Genomic DNA, 25,644 nt, shown 5'->3' with positions numbered 1-25,644 from the left:
TTGGAAAAGAACAGCAATAAAGGAACTTGCCTTTGCAGAGAGTAATACTATATGAAACTACAAGAGTCAAGTGTAACAGGCTGGGTGGGCACACAAACAGACAGAGTCCAGAAACAGAGCCAAATACATTTTGGGGAAGTTAATGTACAGCAAAGTTGGCATTTTAGTTCAGTGGGAAAGGAATGCTTTATTCAATAAATGTGCTAGAATACCTCATTCTCAATCCAGAGAAGCAAAACTAGATCCTTAGCTATTATTCGTAAAAATTTCAAATTGATTATAAGACCTAAGAACAAAATTTAAAAACAAATATAGGAACATATGCTAGTAACTTTGCACTCCAGGAGAACTTCTAACATGAAAAAGGACACCCATTAGCCATGAATGTATAGTAATGTAAACATTCTATAAGGCAGAATACTCTGTGAAGAGTCATAAGGCAAATAATACAGTGGGATGTATATATAGACATGTGTATACATATATATATATATACACAAAATGTTTGTAGTCTTCATTATAAAGAATGCTACAAATTAATAAGAAAAATACAAACAAATCAATAGAAAAATAGGCAAAGTATGTGAACAAGCATGTCACAGAAGGGGAAATCCAACTGGCTAACAAGCAAATGACAAGATGAAAGTTAAAATACACTATTTTTTGCCCTTTGGAGTAGAAAAACAATGTAAAACCATCATGAGAACACCCAGTCCTGGCAAGAATGAAGGGAAACACCCAGTTTCACCCATGGTGAACAGAAATGTGTTTCGGAACGAAGTCTTGAAGTTATTAAATAAATAAACACATGTGTTGGCACAGCAAATCCACCTTGGAAATGCCAACCTATAGAAATAACAGCACTAGTACATACAAATTACAGGTATAAAGTTTATTTTAGCAGTGCCTATAGTGTCAAAAACCACCACCAACCATGAAAAAACAGAATCACGATGAACAGGCATGGTTTAAAAATGATCGTATGTTGTGGAATAAAATACTTAGAGAGAATGTTTGTGATTTATTGTTCAATGAAACAAGCACTCTGCCAAGTGCATTATGTGCATTTGACTCTGATGTGTTTGTACTTTGAACAAGCAAAGTAAGAAGGAGCAGAAGGAGACAGAAGAAGATGGGGCCACTGGTTAGTCTCCCTGAGGTTGGGGAGGTGTGGAGAAGAAAACTCTTATGTTTCTTTCATATATCTTTGTATTGTTTCCTTTGTTACAATGAGCTTTTCTCATTTCTGTAATTAAGACATAGAAAACGAAGCACATGGGATGATGAACATCAATCTTGAACAGGTTTGGAGGCTTCTGTGCTACTTGGGAAATAATTGCAGGGAGCAGAGATGTTGGGTCTGGAAAAACCAGGACTCCAAGAGGAATGTGGGGTCCCAGAGAAGTGGACACACTCTCCTGTTTTTCTGAGGCAGGAACGGAAGCTGTAAAGGAGTATGAGGTGTGGTGCCCAGAGAGCCCCATCTGCCTGCAGCTGGGAGGCGATGACCTCGCCCTTCTGTGTACCCCCACCCCAGCCCCCTTGCAAGCCAGGGCGTGCTGGCCGGGGAGCTGGTGCGGGGCGGGTCCCTCAGCTGGTACCTTGGGCGATGTCGTCCTGCCTGGGCAGGCAGGGCCGCTCGGCCGTGTGCACAGGTGGGGGGTGCTCTCGCTCGGGCTGCTTGGGGCACCTGCCCTCGTTGAACACAGGTGGCAGGTTGGCTGTGTGCACCTGTCGGAGCTGCTCATAGTCACTCAGAGCGGCAGTCAGGTCCCAGTTTTTGCCTGGAGACGAGAAATGACAAGAGATTACAATACTGATGCATGAATAATGGTCACATTTTAGGAAAGAATCACGCAAAGAAGGGTCTCTGTTAGCACGTGTTCACTCATGGACTCCCCACCAGTAGTTCTCATTTTTCTTTCTGTTCTTTTCTTTTTTTGGTTTTTCACTCAATGCTTTTTAGTATACTCACAGAGTTGTGCAACCATCCACACTATATGATCCCAGAACACTTTTCATTACCCTGAAAAGAAACTTTTTTAAAAATTGAAATATAGTTGATTACAATGCTTCAGGTGTATAGCAAAGAGATTCAGTTATACATACACATACATAGATCTATTCTTTTCCAGATTCTTTTCCATTATAGGTTATTACAAGATATTGAATATAGTTCCCTGTGCTATACAGTAGGCCCTTGTAGTTTTAGTTCTCAGTTTTCGAAGGAGTAAAATGGCCTGATGCGTACTCTCTAAGAGTAGAATTTCACACCCACGCCTGAGATCCATCCCTCTGAAGTACGTGATGTACCTACGATAGTACATCACGTGGTATCTAAGGATGCTGGCCTTAGATTCACACACCCTGCAGAACATTCCACGCCTCTGAAAACCAAGTCATAGAGCTTAATTTCCAAGGGGAGCAAAACACTGAGTGCAAAAAAAAAATGGAAAAGAAGTTCCCAGTGGGAAAAAAAAGGAATGAAAAGAATTCTCATGTTTTCTTTGGGCTTTTGCTCAATATTTCACCTTTTTCTTGAAGCTTAGCTTGGAGAGGGCAGAGGCTCCAGGGGGCTCGCTGTGTGGGAGCCTCGGTGGGAGGCGACCTCAGAGCTCAAGTGCTGAACTGGGTGAGACTCCAGGCAGGACAGCTGTGCCCGTCCCAGGCAGTGCTCAGTAGGGATCGGTACTGGGGGTTCACAGCACGAGGAGGAGCTCACGGGGGGCTGGACTCCGTGTGGAGGCTCTAATCCCTGACTCTAAGACTTGGTGGACTTCTAACAGAAGGAAGGAAGTGGCACACACCACATCCGATTCCATTAGGCAACCATGTGCTTCTTAAAGATTTTTTTTTTTTTTGATATGGACCACTTTTTAAAGTCTTTATTGAATCTGTTACAGTTTTGCTTCTGTTTTATGTTTTGTTTTTTTGGCCAGGAGGCACGTGGGATCTTAGCTCCCTGACCAGGGATTGAACCCACACCCCCTGCATTGGAAGGCGAAGTCTTAACCATTGGACCCCCAGGGAAGTCCCAACCATGTGTTTTTTAAAGGCAAAGAATTTAAAGCTTAGCTCTAATTTTAAAGAGCAAATAAAATCTTATCCTCTCCCGATTAACTTCAAATTGCAGTATTCACTATATCAACTAACGATACGATGAATTATGCGGTGTAGACAACAGAATGAGGCTTTGAATGTCTAAAATAATATCTGAACATCTTCCTCTGGTCTTTCTACTTTTTTCTGCTGCAGACTTGATACTATCAATCAGAATGTTTAAATTCTATCACATGGACATTTACAATTTAATCATATTTTTTTCCTCCACAGTCAGCTAACAAAGACACCACTGAAGCATCTTTGCACATCTCAGTGGGGAAGAAAAGCAAACGAAACCATCCGGGTTATTCAACAAAACCCTAGCAGGGTCTGGGGGCACTTTTGTAAGTGGTGACAGGTGGGGACATGGGTGGAATGCAGCCCCACTACTGTTAGTAGTTGTATCGTGCAACGTGGTGGTGATGAGAGAGTCATTTTAGGGGAACCAGTTGAAGCAGAAATGCAAGCATGCACTTTCACTCTTACACGCGACTAACAATCACAGTGTACACACACTGCCTGTGTGATCGCAAACGCACTTTCGAGTCTAAGTGCTTGTGTCTATCAAATGGGCATCCTCGTTCCAGGGCACAGTCCAAGAAGGGCAAGACAAGGCCCTGCCTTAGGGACATTATTCCTTAGCAGGGGCGATGACCTGGGTGGGCACCTTGCCCTAAAGTAGGGCCAAGGGTGGCAAGTGTCCCAGGGAGGGCCAAACCTGTGTCCGGGAGGAAGGTCAAGGAGAGGGGAGGTGGAGGAGAGGCACCCGGATTGCGATCCTATCATGAAATGCAAACACGTTAAATATGGGAGTGTGTATTAGCAATGACACCAGCCCCACGAATCCTGGCTGTGAAGGGAAACAGCCCACATGGAGCACCCAGGTGTAGCCGGGGGTGTCATCGTCCCCGAGCCCCACAAGGAGCAGGCACTGTCCTGGCTTCTCACAAACAGAAAGTGAGGCTTAGAGGATTGCTACACCATAGTGTTTGCATATGAACCCTCCATTCTGGATCTGTCCACCAAGCTGCATCTCCCCTGCAGGGCTGCCATGGATATAAGACCCAGTCCTGGCAGAGCTGTGGCCCCCCAGCTCCTGCTCCCAGGAGCCAGCCCACTGTGCTTCTCCCACCAACTGGAAAGAGCCTGTCCTGCTGTTCCTGTCTGTTCCCGACAGGAGACCCTTTCAGAGCCCCGATCCACGTTCCATCACAGGTGATCAGGCCCGAGTATGAAGGCAGGACCACAGTGCTCATGCGTGGCTTCTGTGGACCAGAACTCCAGGGTGGGGGTGTGTTCTCACTGTGTGCCTCTGTTAGAGCATCAGCTGGGGCAACGCTGAGAAGCATGTGTCCAGCCATCAGCAAAGGCCGGTCCGCTCTGCTCTCCCACCCGGGGACCTCTCACTCGCTGAATTTTCCCACTTGCTCTTGCCTACATTGTCTTCTCCCATCACTGCCCTGGGCTCCTGCTCACTTTGCTACACACCTGCCCGTATCCTTAACCGGCAAGCATCCTGGTTCTAACCTGGGCTGCACCTCTTAGCAAATGGGGATCCAGTGTCAGGTGAGAGCAAAGATGGAGGAGGGGGCGGCACTGTCCACAAAGCCCAGCTCCCAAACGATCCCCAAATGCTCGCTTTCAGATTTTAGAGAACTCCTCAAGGATCCAGGACTCCAGGGTCTGTGCACTTGGAAAGGGTCCAAGAGGCCACTGAGAGGGAAGCAAGCAAGACGGAAGGAAGACAGACACACTCATCAGATGTTTAGGGGGTCAGAGCCCCTTGAGATCTGCTTCCTGCTCTGCACAGTCCCAAAGACGGCAGCTCAGGACAACCAGGAATGCCAGTGGTGACTGACAGACGCGTGGACAGGGGATGCCCCAGGGATGAGCTTGACACTGGTGGGTTGTACAGGTTGTATCTAAAAGCAGGAAATCTAGAGGAGAGGGACAGGAGTGGGCCCCTGGTGGCCTGGGAGCAGGGTTTGGTGCTCAGAGAGCATACATTTCAAGATCCCGTTTCATCTTCTCCACTGTAAGTCTTGGAGAGTCACAACAGGTGCCGCATGGAGGGAGGATGAGGTGGAAGGGCACAGAGGCCCACAATGGTGACACCACCACAGTGATGCAACGGGCTGAGGCCAGACGGAATCCATAGCCGGGTGATTGGGGTGGCCACAGGCAGTGAGCCTTGAAGCCAGCACACTCATTAGAGGCGGGGATGGGTTCAGCAGAGCAGTAAAGAGCTCAGGCTTTGGGCCTGGCCCTACCTCCCGGCTACTTCTGTGACAGTGAATACAGAATACCACCACGTGAAACCTTGGGTTACATTTCTGAACAATTGGGATAATAAAATCCACCTAATGAAAATTCCTAGGAGGAGTAAGTGAGGCGAGGAGACTACATTTGTAAAGTTCTTAGCACACGGAAAGCTCTTAGTGTTACGACCATTCATGATAAGTTTTCACTTATGCCTAACTTCTGTCACTTATGGTTGAGATCCAGCTGGTAAGTGACAGAACTGAGATTCAAATGCAGGTCTGTCTTGATCAAAACCTAAGCTTTTGGGGCTATAGTTCCTTTGAACCTGACCTTGTTTTGGGCGTCATGGCTCCTGGCTGCTGACCACCCTTGAAACCTCCCTCTCCCGTGGCCGCCCATCATGACTCCATAACAGGACTTGCCCTACTTCCCAGATCCCTCCATCCCCACCTTGCCACTGTTTTCATCTGCTGGGTCCTTGCTCTGTTCCCCACAGACTCACCTGTGCTATGTGAAATTCTCATTCAGGTGTCACTTGTGCCATCTCCCAAACACCGGCAAGCCACCAGGCTGCTGGGAGGACACCAGAAGGCCTCTCTCCAACACGACAGCTTAACAGTTCCCTTTCCTATGACTCTAAACACTCCATGTCCCCTTTTCTGGCTGCTTTGCCTTTCCCTGTCCTTAAAGCACATGGATTCCCTCCACTTTTCTTCTTGTTTTTCTTTTCTTCTCTTAATTTATAATATATTCTCTTTTGAAGATTAAATCCATCTCTATGGGAATAATCATAAATCTAGTTACAGTTTGTTCCTAAGCTTCAAGGCCAAATGTTCAAAGATGGCAGATGCTAGTCAACTATCCAATCTCTATTCCTGTCTGATTCTATATGCACAGAATCCTAATTTATTTGCAAGAGCAATTTGCACAGTTAGAAATACTCATTTTTCTCCTGCAGCTGACCTGAGGGTTTCCAGTGATGTTCCAACAGTATTTCTCCAAGGACAGTATTTCTGGTAGGACAGTATCACTGTCTGGAAGACCTCAACCCAGAGCCTCAAGGAGATGGAGACAGTTGCCTGATAAATGTTTCCTTCCGGGTGCTGCCTCAGTTTGTTAATGTCACATACAGCAGGTGACTGGGGTACCAGCAGGTACAGGTTTTACCCTCTAGCACAGTTTACTGGTGACGTGCTTGTGCTTTAAACTTTTAATTCATTTTATTTTTTATTGTCTTAAGAGGAACATCAAGTGGGGTCTGATCTCAGGTTAAACAGCTTATTTTGTTTTGTCTCTAAAGCTTCACATCCATTAAAGAAAATGATGAAGCAGAGATATATGAGCCCACAGGAAGATGTGAAACAAGAACTGGCTAAACTCAGGGAAAAAAGAAAAGAAAAGAGTTAATTTCAGAGATGAAGTCCAGTTATAAGGGACCAGACAGAAAACAAGTACAGATAGCATAGTAAGGACCATAAAAATGAAAATTAGTAAAGTGAGAAAAATGAAATAGAAATAAAGAAACAAAGGGTTACCGGGAAATGGTAGATAGAGATTATAGGTGAAGGAAATGCCATGTACACATCACTGGAGCCCAAAGTAAGAAATCTAAAACAATGGAAAAGAAAAAATAATTTAAAAGCTATGATTAAAAGAGAAAACTTTTTTTTTTTACCATATGGAAGTACTTTATTATTTCCTTATAATCAGGCAAGCTCAACAAAATGATATGCTAACTAAATTTGTAAAATGCTGTGGTAATAAAGTTTCATGAAATTTTAAGACAAGGAAGAGCGTTTGTCACATGAAACCACATCACATTGGACAGGCACTGTGGTTCACATTCTGGGCGCTTGTGGTTCCCTCTTCTGCTGATTCTCAAAAAGAGAAATTAAAAAAATACATGGTACCATGCATATATATTCTGCTTTATCTCATCATTTCAGAAAAAAATTATTTGCACACAAATGTAAATACTAAAACAATTTAAAACATACAGTCTCCTCAATATCCTTTCATTAATTAAGAAGAAACAAAAATGGATAGCCATCATAGAATGATCTTGGGTAGCCAATCAGGGAAAAGTGGAGGAAAATCAGGAGCAGAGGACATGGTAGTTTTTGGAGAGAAATCTAAGACCAGCAATCACAGATTTAGCCTTTCAAAAGAGAGAACTTCTGACATAAATACTTGATCCTACACACTGAAAGGGCACATTGTATATAAGGAAACTGTCCTAGTATAATCAATACAATGATATAGCCTTATAAGATTATTATGTTTTAAAGATAAAGAGAATTATTTGAATATTTCAGCAAAAAGGAAAAACAATCAGGCTGGTAACATACTTCTTGGCAGCCAAATTCAATGCCTGAAGATAATGGGCCAAATTTACAAGATACTGAAAGAAGTAAAGAAGTGTGAGCTAAGAAATATTTATACCCATATAGGCCATTCCTTCATGGATAAAGGCTACAGACAAATCATTTTAAATGGGTCTGAGTTCAGGAAATATTAGTCAAATGGATCTTTCTTGAGAAAACTACTAGAAGATGACTTCCAGCCAATCAAGAATGAATGGAGGTTTGGCAAAGGGAAATCAAGGCAGCAGTAAATGTATTTAACTGTACTGCTAAGTAAAAGCAAAGGTACAGATACAAATGACAGAGGAGAACATTCTGCCAAAACAAAAATGGTAGAAGGTAGAAAGTAAAGTTCACTTACAGTTGCTTTGGCTGTACTACATGGGAGTACAACATAGTACTTAAAGTCGGCAGATCAAATATAAATATGTGAACATACATAATAGTACAAAGGAAAACACTAGAAACATGTGAACGACATACTACTAACTAAACTGGATGGTAGAAGAGAGAGAGGGAGGAGGAAGAAGATATAAACTAGTTTTATTGAGGCAGATCATTGGAACCAACTATAAGAAAAAGGGAAAGAGGATAGTACATCAAGGTAGCAGTTTTAAAAGTAACCACTAGATAAAAATATAACTTTTAAAAATAAAAAGCTAACTGATTCCATTGACCTATATGTCTGTTTTTGTGCCAGTACCATACTGTTTTGATGACTGTGGCTTTGTAGTATGGTCTGAAGTCAGGGAGCATGCTACCTCCATCTCTGTTCTTCTTTCTTAACATTGTTTTGGCTATTTGGGGTCTTTTGTGTTTCCATACAAAGTTAAAAATTTTTTGTGCTTGTTCTGTGAAAAATGTCATTGGTAATTTGATAGGGATTGCATTGAATCTGTAGATTGCCTTGGGCAGTATGGTCATTTTAACAATATTGATTCTTCCAATCCAAGAACATGGTGTATATTTCCATCTGTTTGTGTCATCTTCAATTTCTTTCATCAGTGTCTTATAGTTTTCATAGTACAGGTCTTTTGCCTCCTTAGGTAAGTTCATTCCTAGGTATTTTTTTTAATGCAGTGGTAAATGGGATTGTTTCCTTAATTTCTCTTTCTGACCTTTTGTTGTTAGTGTATAGAAATGAAAAAATTTCTGTGTATTAATTTTGTATCCAGCAACTTTACCAAATTAGTTGATGAGCTCTAGTAGCTTTCTGGTAGCATCTTTTTCTATGTATAGCATCATGTCATCTGCAAACAGTAACAGTTTTACTTCTTCTTTTCCAATTTGGATTCCTTTTATTTCTTTTTCTTCTCTGATTGCTATGGCTAGGACGTCCAAAGCCCAGAAATAAACACACGCACTTACGGTCAATTAATCTATGGCAAAGGAGGCAAGAAACAAGGGAGAAAAGACAGTCTCTTCAATAAGTGATGTTGGGAAAACTAGACAGCTACATGTAAAAAAATGAAATTAGAACATTCTCTAACACCATATACAAAAATAAACTCAAAATGGATTAAAGACCTAAATGTAAGACTGGATACTATAAAACTCCTAGAGGAAAACCTAGGCAAAACACTCTTTGACATAAATCTCAGCAATATTTTTTTGGACCCATACCCTAGAGTAACAGAAATAAAACCAAAAATAAACAAATGGGATCAAATTAAACTTAAAATCTTTTTCACAGCAAAGGAAACGATAAATGAAACAAAAAGACAACCTATGAATGGGAGAAAATATTTGCAAATGATGTGACTGACAAGGGCTTAATTTCCAAATTATACAAACAGCTCATACAGCTTAATATAAAGAAAAAAAACACAATCAAAAAATGGCAGAAGAGGCATAAGCCTCTTAGATAGCCTCATCCACCAGAGAGCAGACAGCAGAAGCAAGAAGAATGACAATCCTGCAGCCTGTGGAACAAAAACCACATTCACAGAAAGATAGACAAGATGAAAAGGCAGAGGGCTATGTACCAGATGAAGGAACAAGATAAAACCCCAGAATAACAACTAAATGAAGTGGAGATAGGCAACCTTCTAGAAAAAGAATTCAGAATAATGATAGTGAAGATGATCCAGGACGTCGCAAAAAGAATGGAGGCAAAGATCGAGAAGATGCAAGAAATGTTTAACAAAGACCTAGAAGAATTAAAGAACAAACAGAGAGGAACAATACAATAACTGAAATGAAAAATACACTAGAAGGAATCAATAGAAGAATAACTGAGGCAGAAGAACGGATAAGTGACCTGGAAGACAGAATGGTGGAATTCATTGCTGCGGAACAGAATAAAGAAAAAAGAATGAAAAGAAATGAAGACAGACTAAGAGACCTCTGGGACAACATTAAATGCAACAACATTCACATTATAGGGGTCCAAGAAGGAGAAGAGAGAGAGAAAGGACCAGAGAAAATATTGGAAGAGATTATAGTCAAAAACTTCCTTAACATGGGAAAGGAAACAGCCACCCAAGTCCAGGAAGTGCAGAGACTCCCATACAGGATAAACCCAAGGAGAAACACGCCGAGACACATAGTAATCAAACTGGCAAAAATTAAAGACAAAGAAAAATTATTAAAAGAAGCAAGGGAAAAATGACAAATAACATACAAGGGAACTCCCATAAGGTTAACAGCTGATTTCTCAGCAGAAACTCTACAAGCCAGAAGGGAGTGGCATGATATACTTAAAGTGATGAAAGGGAAGAACCTACAACCAAGATTACTAGACCCAGCAAGGATCTCATTCAGATTCGAAGGAGAAATCAAAAGCTTTACAGACAAGCAAAAGCTAAGAGAATTCAGCACCACCAAACCAGCTCTTCAACAAATTCTAAAGGAACTTCTCTAAGTGGGAAAACAAGAGAAGAAAAGGACCTACAAAACCGAACTCCAAACAATTAAGAAAATGGTAATAGCAACATATATATCGATAATTACCTTAAATGTGAATGGATTAAATGTTCCAACCAAAAGACACAGGCTCGCTGAATGGATACAAAAACAAGACCCATATATATGCTGTCTACAAGAGACCCACTTCAGACTTAGGGACACATTCAGACTGAAAGTGAGGGGACGGAAAAAGATATTCCATGCAAATGGAAATGAAAAGAAATCTGGAGTAGCAATACTCATATCAGATAAAATAGACTTTAAAATAAAGAATGTTACAACAGACAAGGAAGGACACTACGTAACAATCAGGGGATCAATCCAAGAAGAAGATATAACAATTATAAATATATATGCACCCAACATAGGAGCACTTCAATACATAAGGCAACTGCTAAGAGCTCTAAAAAGGAAATTGACAGTAACACAATCATAGTGGGGGACTTTAACACCTCACTTACACCAATGGATGGATCATCCAAAATGAAAATAAATAAGGAAACAGAAGCTTTAAATGACAAAATAGACCAGATAGATTTAATTGATATTTTTAGGACAATCCATCCAAAAACAGCAGATTACACTTTCTTCTCAAGTGCACACGGAAGATTCTCCAGGATAAATCATATCTTGGGTCACACATCAAGCCTCAGTAAATTTAAGAAAATTGAAATCATATCAAGCATCTTTTCTGACTGCAATGCTATGAGATTAGAAATGAATTACAGGGAAAAAAACGTAAAAAACACAAACACATGGAGGCTAAACAATACGTTACTAAATAACCAAGAGATCACTGAAGAAATCAAAGAGGAAATCAAAAAATACCTAGAGACAAATGACAATGAAAACACGACGATCCAAAATCTATGGGATGCAGCAAAAGCAGTTCTAAGAGGGAAGTTTATAGCTATACAAGCCTACCTCAAGAAACAAGAAAAATCTCAAATAAACAATCTAACCTTACACCTAAAGGAACTAGAGAAAGAAGAACAAACAAAACCCAAAGTTAGCAGAAGAAATCATCAAGATCAGAGCAGAAATAAATGAAATAGAAACAAAGAAAACAATAGCAAAGATCAATAAAACTAAAAGCTGTTTCTTTGAGAAGATAAACAAAATTGATAAACCATTAGCCAGACTCATCAAGCAAAAGAGGGAGAGGACTCAAATCAATAAAATTAGAAATGAAAAAGAAGAAGTTAAAACAGACACTGCAGAAATACAAAGCATCCTAAGAGACTACTACAAGCAACTCTATGCCAATAAAATGGACAACCTGGAAGAAATGGACAAATTCTAAGAAAGGTATAACCTTCCAAGACTGAACCAGGAAGAAATAGAAAATATGAACAGACCAATCCCAAGTAATGAAATTGAAACTGTGATTAAAAATCTTCCAACGAACAAAAGTCCAGGACCAGATGGCTTCACAGGTGAATTCTATCAAACACTTAGAGAAGAGCTAACACCCATCCTTCTCAAACTCTTCCAAAAAATTTCAGAGGAAGGAACACTCCCAAACTCATTCTATGAGGCCACAATCACCCTGATACCAAAACCAGACAAAGATACTACAAAAAAAGAAAATTACAGACCAATATCACTGATGAATAGAGATGTAAAAATCCTCAACAAAATACTAGCAAACAGAATCCAACAACACATTAAAAGGATCATACACCATGACCAAGTGGGATTTATCCCAGGGATGCAAGGATTCTTCAATATACACAAATCAATCAATGTGATACACCATATTAACAAATTGAAGAATAAAAACCATATGATCATCTCAATAGATGCAGAAAAAGCTTTGGACAAAATTCAACACCCATTTATGATAAAAACTCTCCAGAAAGTGGGCATAGAGGGAACCTACCTCAACATAATAAAGGCCATATATGACAAACCCACAGCAAACATCATTCTCAATGGTGAAAAACTGAAAGCATTTCCTCCAAGATCAGGAACAAGACAAGGATGTCCACTCTCGCCACTATTATTCAACATAGTTTTGGAAGTCTTAGCCACGGCAATCAGAGAAGAAAAAGAAATAAAAGGAATACAAATTGGAAAAGAAGAAGTAAAACAGTCACTGTTTTCAGATGACATGATAGTATACATAGAGAATCCTAAAGATGCTACCAGAAAACTACTAGAGGTAATCAATGAATTTGGTAAAGTTGCAGGATATAAAATTAATGCACAGAAATCTCTTGCATTCCTATACACTAATGATGAAAAATCTGAAAGAGAAATTAAGGAAACACTCTCATTTACCATTGCAACAAAAAGAATAAAATACCTAGGAATAAACCTACCTAAGGAGACAAAAGACCTGTATGCAGAAAACTATAAGACACTGATGAAAGAAATTAAAGATGATACCAACAGATGGAGAGATATACCATGTTCTTGGATTGGAAGAATCAACATTGTGAAAATGACTCTGCTACCCAAAGCAATCTACAGATTCAATGCAGTCCCTATCAAACTACCACTGGCATTTTTCACAGAACTAGAACAACAAATTTCACAATTTGTATGGAAACACAAAAGACCCCGAATAGCCAAAACAATCTTGAGAACGAAAAATGGAGCTGGCGGAATCAGGCTCCCTGACTTCAGACTATATTACAAAGCTACAGTAATCAAGACAGTTTGGTACTGGCACAAAAACAGAAATATAGATCAATGGAACAGGATAGAAAGCCCAGAGATAAGCCCACGCACATATGGTCACCTTATCTTTGATAAAGGAGGCAAGCATATACAGTGGAGAAAAGACAGCCTCTTCAATAAGTGGTGCTGGGAAAATTGGACAGGTACATGTAAAAGTATGAAATTAGAACACTCCCTAACACCATACACAAAAATAAACTCAAAATGGATTAAAGACCTAAGTGTAAGGCTAGACACTATCAAACTCTTAGAGGAAAACATAGGCAGAACACTCTATGACATACATCACAGCAAGATCCTTTTTGACCCAGGTCCTAGAGAAATGGAAATAAAAACACAAATAAACAAATGGGACCTAATGAAACTTAAAAGCTTTTGCACAGCAAAGGAAACCATAAACAAGACCAAAAGACAACCCTCAGAATGGGAGAAAATATTTGCAAATGAAGCAACGGACAAAGGATTAATCTCCAAGATTTACAAGCAGCTCATGCAGCTCAATAACAAAAAAACAAACAACCCAATCCAAAAATGGGCAGAAGACCTAAATAGACATTTCTCCAAAGGAGATATACAGAGTGTCAACAGACACATGAAAGAATGCTCAACATCATTAATCATTAGAGAAATGCAAATCAAAACTACAATGAGGTATCATCTCACACCGGTCAGAATGGCCATCATCAAAAAATCTAGAAACAATAAATGCTGGAGAGGGTGTGGAGAAAAGGGAACACTCTTGCACTGTTGGTGGGAATGTAAATTGATACAGCCACTATGGAGAACAGTATGGAGGTTCCTTAAAAAACTAAAAATAGAACTACCATACGACCCAGCAATCCCACTACTGGGCATATACCCTGAGAAAACCATAATTCAGAAAGAGTCATGTACCAAAATATTCATTGCAGCTCTGTTTACAATAGCCAGGACATGGAAGCAACCTAGGTGTCCATCATCGGATGAATGGATAAAGAAGATGTGGCACATATATACAATGGAATATTACTCAGCCATAAAAAGAAATGAAATGGAGGTGTTTGTAATGAGGTGGATGGAGTTAGAGTCTGTCATACAGAGTGAAGTAAGTCAGAAAGAGAAAAACAAATACAGTATGCTAACACATATATATGGAATCTAAGGAAAAAAAAAAAAAAAGGTCATGAAGAACCTAGTGGCAAGATGGGAATAAAGACACAGACCTACTAGAGAATGGACTTGAGGATATGGGGAGGGGGAGGGGTGAGATGTGACAGGGTGAGAGAGTGTCATGGACATATATACACTACCAAATGTAAAATAGATAGCTAGTGGGAAGCAGCCGCATAGCACAGGGAGATCAGCTCGGTGCTTTGTGACCACCTAGAGGGGTGGGATAGGGAGGGTGGGAGGGAGGGAGATGCAAGAGGGAAGAGATATGGGAACATATGTATATGTATAACTGACTCACTTTGTTATAAAGCAGAAACTAACACACCATTGTAAAGCAATTATACTTTAATAAAGATGTTTAAAAAAAAAAAAAAAAAGGAAGAATCAATATTGTGAAAATGACTATACTACCCAAAGCAAAATACAGATTCAATGCAATCCCTATCAAATTACCAATGGTATTTTTTACGGAAGTAGAACAAAAAATCTTAAAATTTGTATGGAGACACAAAAGACCCCGAATAGCCAAAGCAGTCTTGAGGGAAAAAAACGGAGCTGGAGGAATCAGACCCCCTGACTTCAGACTATACTATAAAGCTACAGTAATCAAGACAATATGGTACTGGCACAAAAACAGAAACATTGATCAATGGAACAGGATAGAAAGCCCAGAGAGAAACCCATGCACCTATGGTCAGCTAATCTATGACAAAGGAGGCAAGGATATACAATGGAGAAAAGACAGTCTCTTCAATAAGTGGTGCTGGGAAAATTGGACAGCTACATGTAAAAGAATGAAATTAGAACACTCCCTAACACCATACACAATAATAAACTCAGAATGGATTAGAGACCTAAATATAAGACCGGACACTATAAAACTCTTAGAGGAAAATAATGGAAGAACACTCTTTGACATAAATCACAGCAAGATCTTTTTTGATCCACCTCCTAGAGTAATGGAAATAAAAATAAAAATAAACAAATGGGACCTAATGAAACTTCAAAGCTTTTGCCCAGCAAAGGAAACCATAAACAAGACGAAAAGACAACCCTCAGAATGGGAGAAAATATTTGCAAATGAATCAATGGACAAAGGATTAATCTCCAAAATATATAAACAGCTCATGCAGCTCAATATTAAAAAAACAAACAACCCAATCCAGAAATGGGCAGAAGACCTAAATAGACATTTCTCCAAAGAAGACATACTGATGGCCAAGAAGCACATGAAAAGCTGCTCCACATCACTAATTATTAGAGAAATGCAAATCAAAACTACAATGAGGTATCACCTCACACCAGTTAGAATGGGCACCATCAGAAAATCTACAAACAACAAATGCTGGAGAGGGTGTGGAGAAAAGGGAACCCTCTTACACTGTTGGTGGGAATGTAAATTGATACAGCCACTATGGAGAACAGTATGGAGGTTCGTTAAAAATCTAAAATTAGAATTACCATATGATCCAGCAATCCCACTACTGGGCATATACCCAGAGAAAACCATAATTCAAAAAGACACATGCACCCCAATGTTCATTGCAGCACTATTTACAATAGCCAGGTCATGGAAGCAACCTAAATGCCCATCGACAGAAGAATGGATAAAGAAGAAGTGGTACATGTATACAATGGAATATTACTCAGCCATAAAAAGGAACAAAATTGGGTCATTTGTTGAGACGTGGATGGATCTAGAGACTGTCATACAGAGTGAAGTAAGTCAGAAAGAGAAAAACAAATATCGTATATTAACGCATATATGTGGAACCTAGAAAAATGGTACAGATGAACTGGTTTTCAGGGCAGAAATTGAGACACAGATGTGGAGAAGAAACGTATGGATACCAAGGGGGGAAAGTGGCGGGGGTGTGGGGGTGGTGGTGTGACGAATTGGGTGATTGGGATTGACATGTATACAGTGATGTGTATAAAATTGATGACTAATAAGAACGTGCTATATAAAAAATATATATATTATTCAAGTCAAAAATAAAATAAAATAAAATAAAATGAACATATTGTTCAAAAAAAAAATGGCAGCAGACCTAAATAGATATTTCTCTACGGAAAACATATAGATGGCCAACAGGCACATGAAAAGATGCTCAGTATCACTAATTATTAGAGAAATGCAAATCAAAACTACAATGAGGTATCACCTCACACCAGTCAGAATGGCCATCATCAAAAAAATCTACAAACAATAAATGCTGGAAAGGGTGTGGAGAAAAGGGAACCCTCCTACACTGTTGGTGGGAAATAAATTGGTACAGCCTCTATGGAGAACAGTATGGAGGTTCCTTTAAAAACTAAAAATAGAGTTGCCATATGATCCTGCAATCCCACTCTGGGCATATATCTGAAGAAAACTCTAATTTGAAAAGATACATGCACCCCAGTGTTCATTGCAGCACTATTTACAATAGCCAGGACATGGAAGCAACCTAGATATCCATTGACAGATGAATGGATAAAGAAGATGTAGTATATATAATACAATGGAACATTACTCAGCCATAAAAGGAATGAAATAATGCCATTTGCAGCAACATGGATGGACCTAGAGATTATCATACTAAGTGAAGTAAGTCAGAGAAAGACAAATACCATATTACACCACTTATATGTGGAATCTAGAAACATGATACAAACGAACTTATTTACAAAACAGAAATAGACTCACGGACATAGAAAACAAACTTATGGTTACCAAAGGTGATAGCAGGGTAGGTGGGGAGAGATAAACTAGAAATTTGGGATTAACATATACACACTACTATCTATAAAATAGGTAAACAAGGACCTACTGTATAGCACAGGGAACTATACGCAATATCTTATAGTAACCTATAATGGAAAAGAAACTGAAAAAGAATACATATATATGTATAACTGAATCACTTTGCTATATACTTGAAACTAACACAATATTGTAATTAACTATACTTCAATAAAAAAATAATTACATTAAAAAAAGGAAAAAGGGAAAGAGGATAGTACCTAAAGGTAGAATTTTAAAAAGTAACCACTAGATAAAAAACATAACTTTCCTAAATATCAGAAAAACATTTAAAAATAAAAAGCTAATAAAATACAGTGAAAGTCATTTAAATATTTGTATATAAATAGTAAATATAATATGACAGAATTAAGACCAACCATATCTGTCATAGCAATAAATTTAAACAGGTTTAATGCAGCTATTTAAAGAAAAGAATTTTCATATTACCTCAAAAACAAAGATGAAGTTGTGCTGTGTATGGGAGATATATTCAGAAAAGTGATTCAGAAAGGTTATAACTAAAGGGGAGGAACCATGGTTTATCAGGCAAAGATAAAACAATAGCAACAATAATAACAACAAAAGGTAATACAGGGGTCATAATCTTATATCAAACAAATAGAATTTAGGTCAAAAGGCATTAAGTAAGATGTGGAAGGCAACTTTATAATGCTAAAGGGTTCAGTCCACAGTGGAGATGAATTAATCCTACTTTTTTATTTTCTGTAGTTTTGAGGTCTTGTTGACCTGGGAGAAATCGCCCTTCTCAGAACTCTCTAATTCTTGGTGATGGCAAATGACTCCCCTGCAAGCCTGCCTTTCATATGAAAAAGGAGCCAATCCAGAGTCCACACCCCCAACCACCTCCTCTGTCAGGCCCTCATGCTCTGGGCCAATGTTCCCTTGTGCTAAACACCCAAGGCCAGAGACAGCACATGGCATCCCCTCCACCCTGGAACCTGCTGCAATGATTCACACAAGCCAATACTAAATCTGCCTACCCCACCTTGCCCATTCCTTCTTGCAGAAACCATAGTAAATCCTAGCTCATGTGTTCCCCTCAGCCCTTTTGCCTTCTGACCCTGGTGCTTCTCCAGGTGGCCCTGTGTGCCATGTCTCCTGCCTCTAGGGAACTGCGAGTAAAACTTTCTTGCTTCATGACAGTCATTTCTGTGTGCGTGTCTTACCAGACCCATTAAAACAAATCCCCAGCACATATTAAAACAAGACATAAGAAATACAAATATATGCATATTAAATAAAAAGTAGAAACCATATAAAACAGAAGTTACCATGAGATGCTAAGATAAACACACTGACATGGACTATTAACAAAAGAACACCTGCTGTTTATGGCAATAGCTTCTAAACCCGTGAGACCACCACAACAAAGGTTTGCTTTTTGCTCAGCCCACAAGTCTGCTGTGGGTCGGCCCCAGATCTGTGTCACACCTTCTCACTTCAGGATTCAGGCTGACAGAGCAGCTGCTCTTAAAAACCGCCGATCAGTGTGACAGAAGGACAGAGATCCCTGGAGCATCTCCAACTAAGGATCAAACACTGGCTCAGAAGTGACACCTCATTTGTGTTCACAACCCCGTGGCCGGAACTAGTCAAAGGGACAATCCAACTACAGGGGCCAGGAGGGGCAATGCACTCATGTCCTCACTAGGGGGAGGCAGAGAGCCAGACATGGTCCGTGACCAGCCTTGACGCAAAACTGACATACATGAAAAATAGCCTTCTTATATAAACAAAAATAAGTTAGAAGACATAATGGAAGAGAACATTCCATTTATGATGGCAACTAAAAGAAAAAGTACCAAGAAATGAACTTAAAAGAGATGTGTAAAACACATAGGTGGAAACATTATAATATCCCTGAAAGGCACAAAAGTAGAACTGCACACACTATGTTCTTAGTTTGGAAGACTCAGTATCATCATTTCTTCCTAAGCTAATTTGTAAATTTAATATGATCCTGTAAGAAATATAAGCACGTTATTTTTTTCTTCTTGGAATCAGACAAGCTGAGTTTAAAGGTCATTTGGAAAACTAAGCAAAAATAACTAGAGAGGCTCTGAAACATAAGAGCAGTAAGGGGGGAGGGGCACTTGCAGGCACCAAACCCACTCCACTGTCTCAATAATTGGTATATGAACAATCAGACAAAACCATGGAATGTAAGGGGAAGTCCTGGAGAGACTTAAATACATACAAAATGTCAAAAGGCAAATGTCAATCTGGGAAAATGCTTGCAACTCCTATCACATACAAGGCATCATCTCTGAGGCAGTTCTGTTCCCAAGAAAATCTGAGGAGGGGGCATGCTGTGGGGGATGAGGCGGCAGGACTGGGCGTGAGCAGCAGCTGACTCATCAAGGAGGTTCAGTAGGGCCTTGGCTGTATTGGCAGGTGGCATGGGAGTGGGGGTGGCCCTTCAGAGGTGTCCGCACTGTGGTAAGGGGCCAGGCCATTATACTCAGACATAAAGAAGGCACCACATGGAGGCGCCCCCAGGAGGGGGAGAGTCTTGGGTGAGGTGATATTCTCTGGCTGGGATGTCACCTGCAAAGGCCTCAGCTGTGAGCCACAAGCAGCTGCGGCTCCCCATCTGGACACACAGAGCAGACATGACACCCTCTGTTTTCTCCTGTGTGGTGTGTGTGCATGCATGTGCATGTGTGTATGTGTATGTGTTTTGCCCAGAAACCAATAAGAAAAAAAAAAGATTAACTACTCAAAAGACACACAGGCAAAGGACATGAACAGACAGTTCACACAAAAAAAGAATTTCGTATGTCCATGAAACATACGGAAAGATGCTTGATTTTATCCACAAAAGAAATGCAATTTACAAATATACTAGAAAAAAATCTGAGAAATTATTTCACACATATCAGAGGGGCAAAATGAAAAGTTGGCAACCACCTGGTTACCAAGTTAGTGTGTAAACCATCTTGCTCAGCTGCTGGCTGGTGGAAGTATGGAATGATATATCCCCCAAGCAAGACAATTTCCCAGGATTCACCAAAATTACAACACCCTTATCCTGTGATTCAGCCATCCCACTTCTGGGAATTTATCCTATAGAAATACCTATACACATAAATATGAGGTATGGACAATATGGTCATTGCAACATTGTTTACAACAGCAAAATAATGGAAACAAGCTAAGTGTCCATCTATAGAAGAATATTTAAGTAAACCACAGTCCACTCCCCTGACATAATGTTCTGTTGTTACATGAAGGAATGATGTGGGTCCACGGGAAGGTCTCCAGCATACACTAGGTGTGAAATAAGCAAGGTGTGAAATATTCATAACGCCACCTTTTGAGTAAGGATAGAAAAATACATATATGAATGTTTACTTGCATCTGCTTACACAAAAACTGGAAGGGTAAATAAGAAACTAACACAAGTGGTGACCCAGGGGTCAGGGAGGAGAAGGGTAGATGGCACAGAAGGGGGTACACTTCTTCTTTTAAGTTTTGAACTGTTTGAATACATTAGTTATCTAACACAAACAGTAAATAAAATTTAAAAAGGATTTAAAGTAAATTACCCAGTATTTTAAGTATTTTAGAGTGAGAACTTTTCCATAATGTTTCATCTGCCATATTGCTATAGTGGAAGATCTCATGTACATTTGCAGGCAACAATGTCAAATTTCCGGGCTATTAAATGCAGACAGAAATAGAACCAATTGAAATAACCAGTCCTCTAAGCTAGCTGGTAATTATAAGATCAGTTTCAGTTAGTTTATTTTCATAGAAATGTGTAGAAGGAAATTAGTCCAAAGGCTGCCTCAACTAATCTTCCAAGAGGTCATAGTTCACCAGATGCTTGTCCAAATATAAATAAATCATAATATAACCGAATTATATGACTGATATTTTGATATTTTGGATATAGAAAACTTAAAAAACATTAGTATTATTTTGTATTCCATTGCCAACTATAGAGAGGCTAGTATGTGCAGACAATTTAAACAAAGGTTGAAGGACAAGAGATGTTATATTTGTGAACCTTCATTCTCTGACTTGCTGCAGGATGGCTTTTGTGATCACTGCTCTATGAAGCAGCTCTTTTCAAGATGACCAATGACTTTGATGTAGACAAATCCAAGGTCGCTGATCTGCCCCCATTCATATAGCTGACCTCTCAGCCTCCTTCTTGATTCACTCTCTTTTTTGGGGTGGTGGGGGAAGCAGTATCTAATGCACAGCATGGTGTCTGTCACTCTCACTTCTTCCAAGACACTACATTCTCTTACTCCAATGGCTGCTCTATTCCTCTCCTTTAACAGCACCTCTTCCTCCTTCACTAAATCTCTAGATGTTGTCATTCCTCAGTGCTCAGATCTGGGCCAAATTCTGTTGGGAGGTGTCTGAAAAGAATTTTTATTTCTGATTTAAAGGAATGTAGACTTAAGAGGAGAGTTGCCTTGTGCTGTTATTCCCCATTCTTACTGACTGGAACACAGATGTGAGACCTGGGGCTGTGGCAATCATCTTGCAAACATGAGGTAACAAGCATGAACATGAAAAGGACAAGAGCTAAGAATAGCTGAGTGAGGGGAAAAAAAGAGGCTGAATAAGAGTTTGGATAGATTACTGCCAGCAACCAGCTAACTAATATAGAGAAAAGAGACAGGAGGCCAGAGGACTACAATGAGACCTAAGTGTTGTGCATGAGTACAGGGTCTGACAAGGGACCTAGGAGGACATCTAACTCAGACTTGGAGGATGATCAGAGGTGCTCTCTGGAGGATGTCTCATTTAGGCTGAGACCTCACAGCAGAGTAAAAGCTATTTTTGGCAAAAAGTCAGGAGCAGGTGAGCAGGGAGAGGATAGCATGTGAATAAACCTGGAAGTATCATCACCTGGCACATTCAAACACTGAAGGCAGTTATGTGTGAGTGAAGCCCAGAGGGGAGAAGACAGGAGAGGCCTGGTTAGGGAAACTGAAGGATGCAGGGAGACGGAGATGCTGAGAGAGAGCATTCCCTGAAGGGTCTTGTGAAGTTTGCCATGAAGTCTGGACTTTATCCCAGGGCAAAGACCAGTCACTGAAGCATTCCCCAACAGGATTGGGGCTGGATCAAATTTTTATTGTAGAAAAAATAAGTATTTGCATTTAAGAACAATCACTCTGGTGAAACAGCAGAGACTGCATTAGAACTGGGCCAAGCTAAAGGCAGAAGGAACGTTAGGGGGTGACTGTAGCAGTACAGATGAGAGATGAGATGCCCCCCCAGCGACAGTGAGGATGGAGAGGTGGGGGTTCTCCCAGTGTTTGACCCTCGGGGAGGGAGTGGGGAGGGAGGCGTCCAGGACCAAGCTGACTGGTCAAATGGCTGGCTGAATTACGGTAATCCACATGTGGAGATGACTCAGCCACTGAAGAGAATGAATGTGCACATACAACTGATGTGAGGGGGTTTCAGTGAAGGATTGCTGACTGAGAAAAGCACTACGATGATAGTGTGTTCTGTACAATCACCTTTGGTGACAGAAGGACAAGCCCTGCCTGGTCCATGCCCAGCATCCACGTGCTTCCCTGCCCCCACTGTCTTTGCACACCCTGCCTGCAATGCAGGAGAGGAACCCACGGAGCTGTTCCCAGAACCCCCTTCCTAGTCATTGTTCTGGGGACGGCCTCCAGTGATAGGTGTTCATGCAAGATTTGGAGGAGCACCTCAGGCCAGTTTTCTACAGAGGGTTGCAAGCAGATGCCTGGGCAGAGAGCAGGCGTGAGGCTGGCTGGAGGTTTGGGGCCATGCCCCGAGAAGCACCTGCTTTGGTGATCCAGCCACTGGGTGGGTGGTGGTGGAGGTGCCTGGGACCCCTGAGGCTGTGAGGACTCCCAGTGAGTGCCGGCGACTGCCCCCCACAGCAACCCATCCTGAGCACAATTTCCTCCAAGGGTACACACTTCTGCGGCTTCCTAACCCTCTAGCTCCCATCCCCCCTGGGAATACTGGAGTGGCTTCCATCTTCCCCACCCAATGCTGATGGATACAGGTGGTACTGGACGCGGTGCCAAGAATGCAGAAGTACAGAGATGAGACTGGTTCTCTGCCACTGTGGGAGAACCAGCAGGACTGTGGTGGGCTCCCCTTCCCACTGCACTGGGCAGCATGCTGGACGAAAAGGCGCGAGGGGCTTGGCTCCAGGCACGGCTGTGGAATCAGAGCTCTCACGACCTCCCTTTAGGAACCTCTGAGCTCATATAGCTATGTTTTTGATTCCAAATCCAGACCTTTTTGATGCTGCAAGTGGCTGAGTTGTGCAAGCTTAATTCAAAGCCTTGCCAGGTTTCCCATGAACGAGGTAGGACAGTGAGCCGGAAGGATGAGGGCTTGACAGCTGCATGGGATCCTGAGAACACTGAGGTGGGTTCTAATGAACGTGGGGACCTTGAGTCTCCTGAGCCAGCAGAAGCACCCCTCCTCCCTTGACTGAGGTTAGTCCCCTGCTGTCTGAAGACCCAGCAATGACCTTGTCTGTGCAGATGCGCTACAGGGAGATGCCCAGCTCTTTTTAGTTTTCAGATTTGTAACTAGGAAGATGGCCCGGGAAGAGGTCCCACACACATCAAAAGAACTGCAAGAATTTCGCCAGCAGAAATTTGAAGGAGGTGCAGAGGAGTAGATTTTACAACTGTTAAACCAGGACTTGCCCAGCATGCGAACGGCAGAAAAGGATGCTGAGTTAATGGCACAGACTCTGGATATGAAGGTCTGGGAGCTGAGTGAGGGCAAGTAGAGCAGGGCAAGTGCCCTGGGGAAGGCATTACAAACACCCAAACCAGAGTCAGCCAGGGGCCGGGTTCAAGACCACAACGGTTTGCAGATTTTCTCCCTCACTTTGTTATTTATCTATCAGTAAGATGAACCGAGTACCCTTCTCCCTTCCTTGTCATAGAATATAAGGAAGGCTAAGCGTAAGCTCTTAATTCAGTCCTCAAGTTACAGTTTATCAAAGATGGTCACAATCCAACCAGGTGAGGGATGAGCAAAATTCAAGATGGGTCCAGTGCCTCGTGGACTTCCTGTCTCCACGGTTGGTGGGAAGTGAAGCATTTTACCTGCATGATGGATGGTGTGGAGTAGGCAAGATGTGACATTAATGTGTTGCTTGCTCATTTAGATATGTGTCAAAGGATGTATGTGGATGGGGATTGGACAAAGGGGTGGAGAGTGCTGGAGAGCCCATTGCCAACTCAGTGGCTGCCTCCCCTGCACCCTTCTTTTTCATTCTCTGGAAATGGGGAAGAAGCCTGCAATGACACTTCCCAGATTGCTTTCCTGACAGGTTCCAGGTTCCCAAACGAGAAGCACTCATGCAAGGTTTGCAAGGCTGCAAGAGGAGCAGCAGGGACACACAGCTCCCGGGGCGGGGGGGCTCTGGGGAGTCCTGTCCTCAGTAGCCCGTGAGCCACAGCTGCTTCCAGAGGAAGCCCTCCAAGGAGGGCTTTGGTGCTTTGATGCAGGAGGTGGTGACAGCAGCCCGACCCCGGTGACATCCCTGAGGTTGAGGGTGACTCCCTTCTCACCTGCGTCTCTCCGTGGTTTCCCTGGCCTTCACCCTCCCAACCCTTCAATGGTGATGTGAGCATCTAGGTGCCTGTATTAAAATCCATCACACTTGCAAAGCTCAAGTTTTCCTGACAGATTCTGACTGTATTCATATGTGTGTGCACACAAACATGTACATAAATATGTGTGTATGTATATATTATACATATATATTACATACATATCTGTAGATAATTATTTGAGTTTGGAGAAAAATACAGAAGTATACATATAAGGTTGCTAATATGGGTTTCTAGTAGTTGAGAAGAAGAAGGTATGGGGAACCAAGCAGAAAAGAAATAAATGATATGTATGTTATAATCTATTAATGCAATATTACACATGTATGCATATATGGATGGACATAATACAGAAAAAATAGAGAAAGGTAGGTGGGGTCTGGGTGGATGCTTGGCAGGCATTCTGAAGGGAAAGGACATACTGGTCCACCCTATGCTGTCCCTGGGGGAGGCTCCTGGCCAGTTACTATTAGGTGCCTGTCATCCAACCCTTAATATTACTCTAGGAGCAAATGCATTTATCCAGCTTCTTTCCTCTAAGATAGAAGGACCATGGAGACATGGGGCTATGGATACAGACCATAAAGACCACACAGAGAGGGGAGATTGATAAGTGGGACCCATTAGCCTCAGCTGAGACAGTCCGTTTCTCTAAGATAAACTAACTTTTAACTTGAATGAATGTCTATATCCTAGACAAACAATGTGAATGAGTCAAATATCTATAAATTCGAAACACAGCTCTGCTGCATTAACTGGCAAGCCCTCCAGTGACTGG

The 25,644-nt window shown here is 41.3% G+C and overlaps 1 protein-coding gene across 1 annotated transcript in view; it reads right to left on the bottom strand.

Moving 5' to 3' along the window:
- LOC133085010 (OTU domain-containing protein 7A-like) overlaps positions 1 to 25,644 on the bottom strand; it is a 188,303-nt gene that overhangs the window by 92,819 nt on the left and 69,840 nt on the right. The window contains exon 4 of the mRNA XM_061181843.1: positions 1,602 to 1,784. Coding sequence (XP_061037826.1) covers positions 1,602 to 1,784 — 183 coding nt within the window. The remainder of the gene's footprint in view (positions 1 to 1,601; positions 1,785 to 25,644) is intronic.

Source organism: Eubalaena glacialis, chromosome 2, assembly GCF_028564815.1.
Source record: "Eubalaena glacialis isolate mEubGla1 chromosome 2, mEubGla1.1.hap2.+ XY, whole genome shotgun sequence".
Classification (NCBI taxonomy): domain Eukaryota; kingdom Metazoa; phylum Chordata; class Mammalia; order Artiodactyla; family Balaenidae; genus Eubalaena; species Eubalaena glacialis.
The sequence above is the reverse complement of the archived record's forward strand: the minus strand, read 5'-3'. Positions and strand labels throughout refer to the sequence as shown.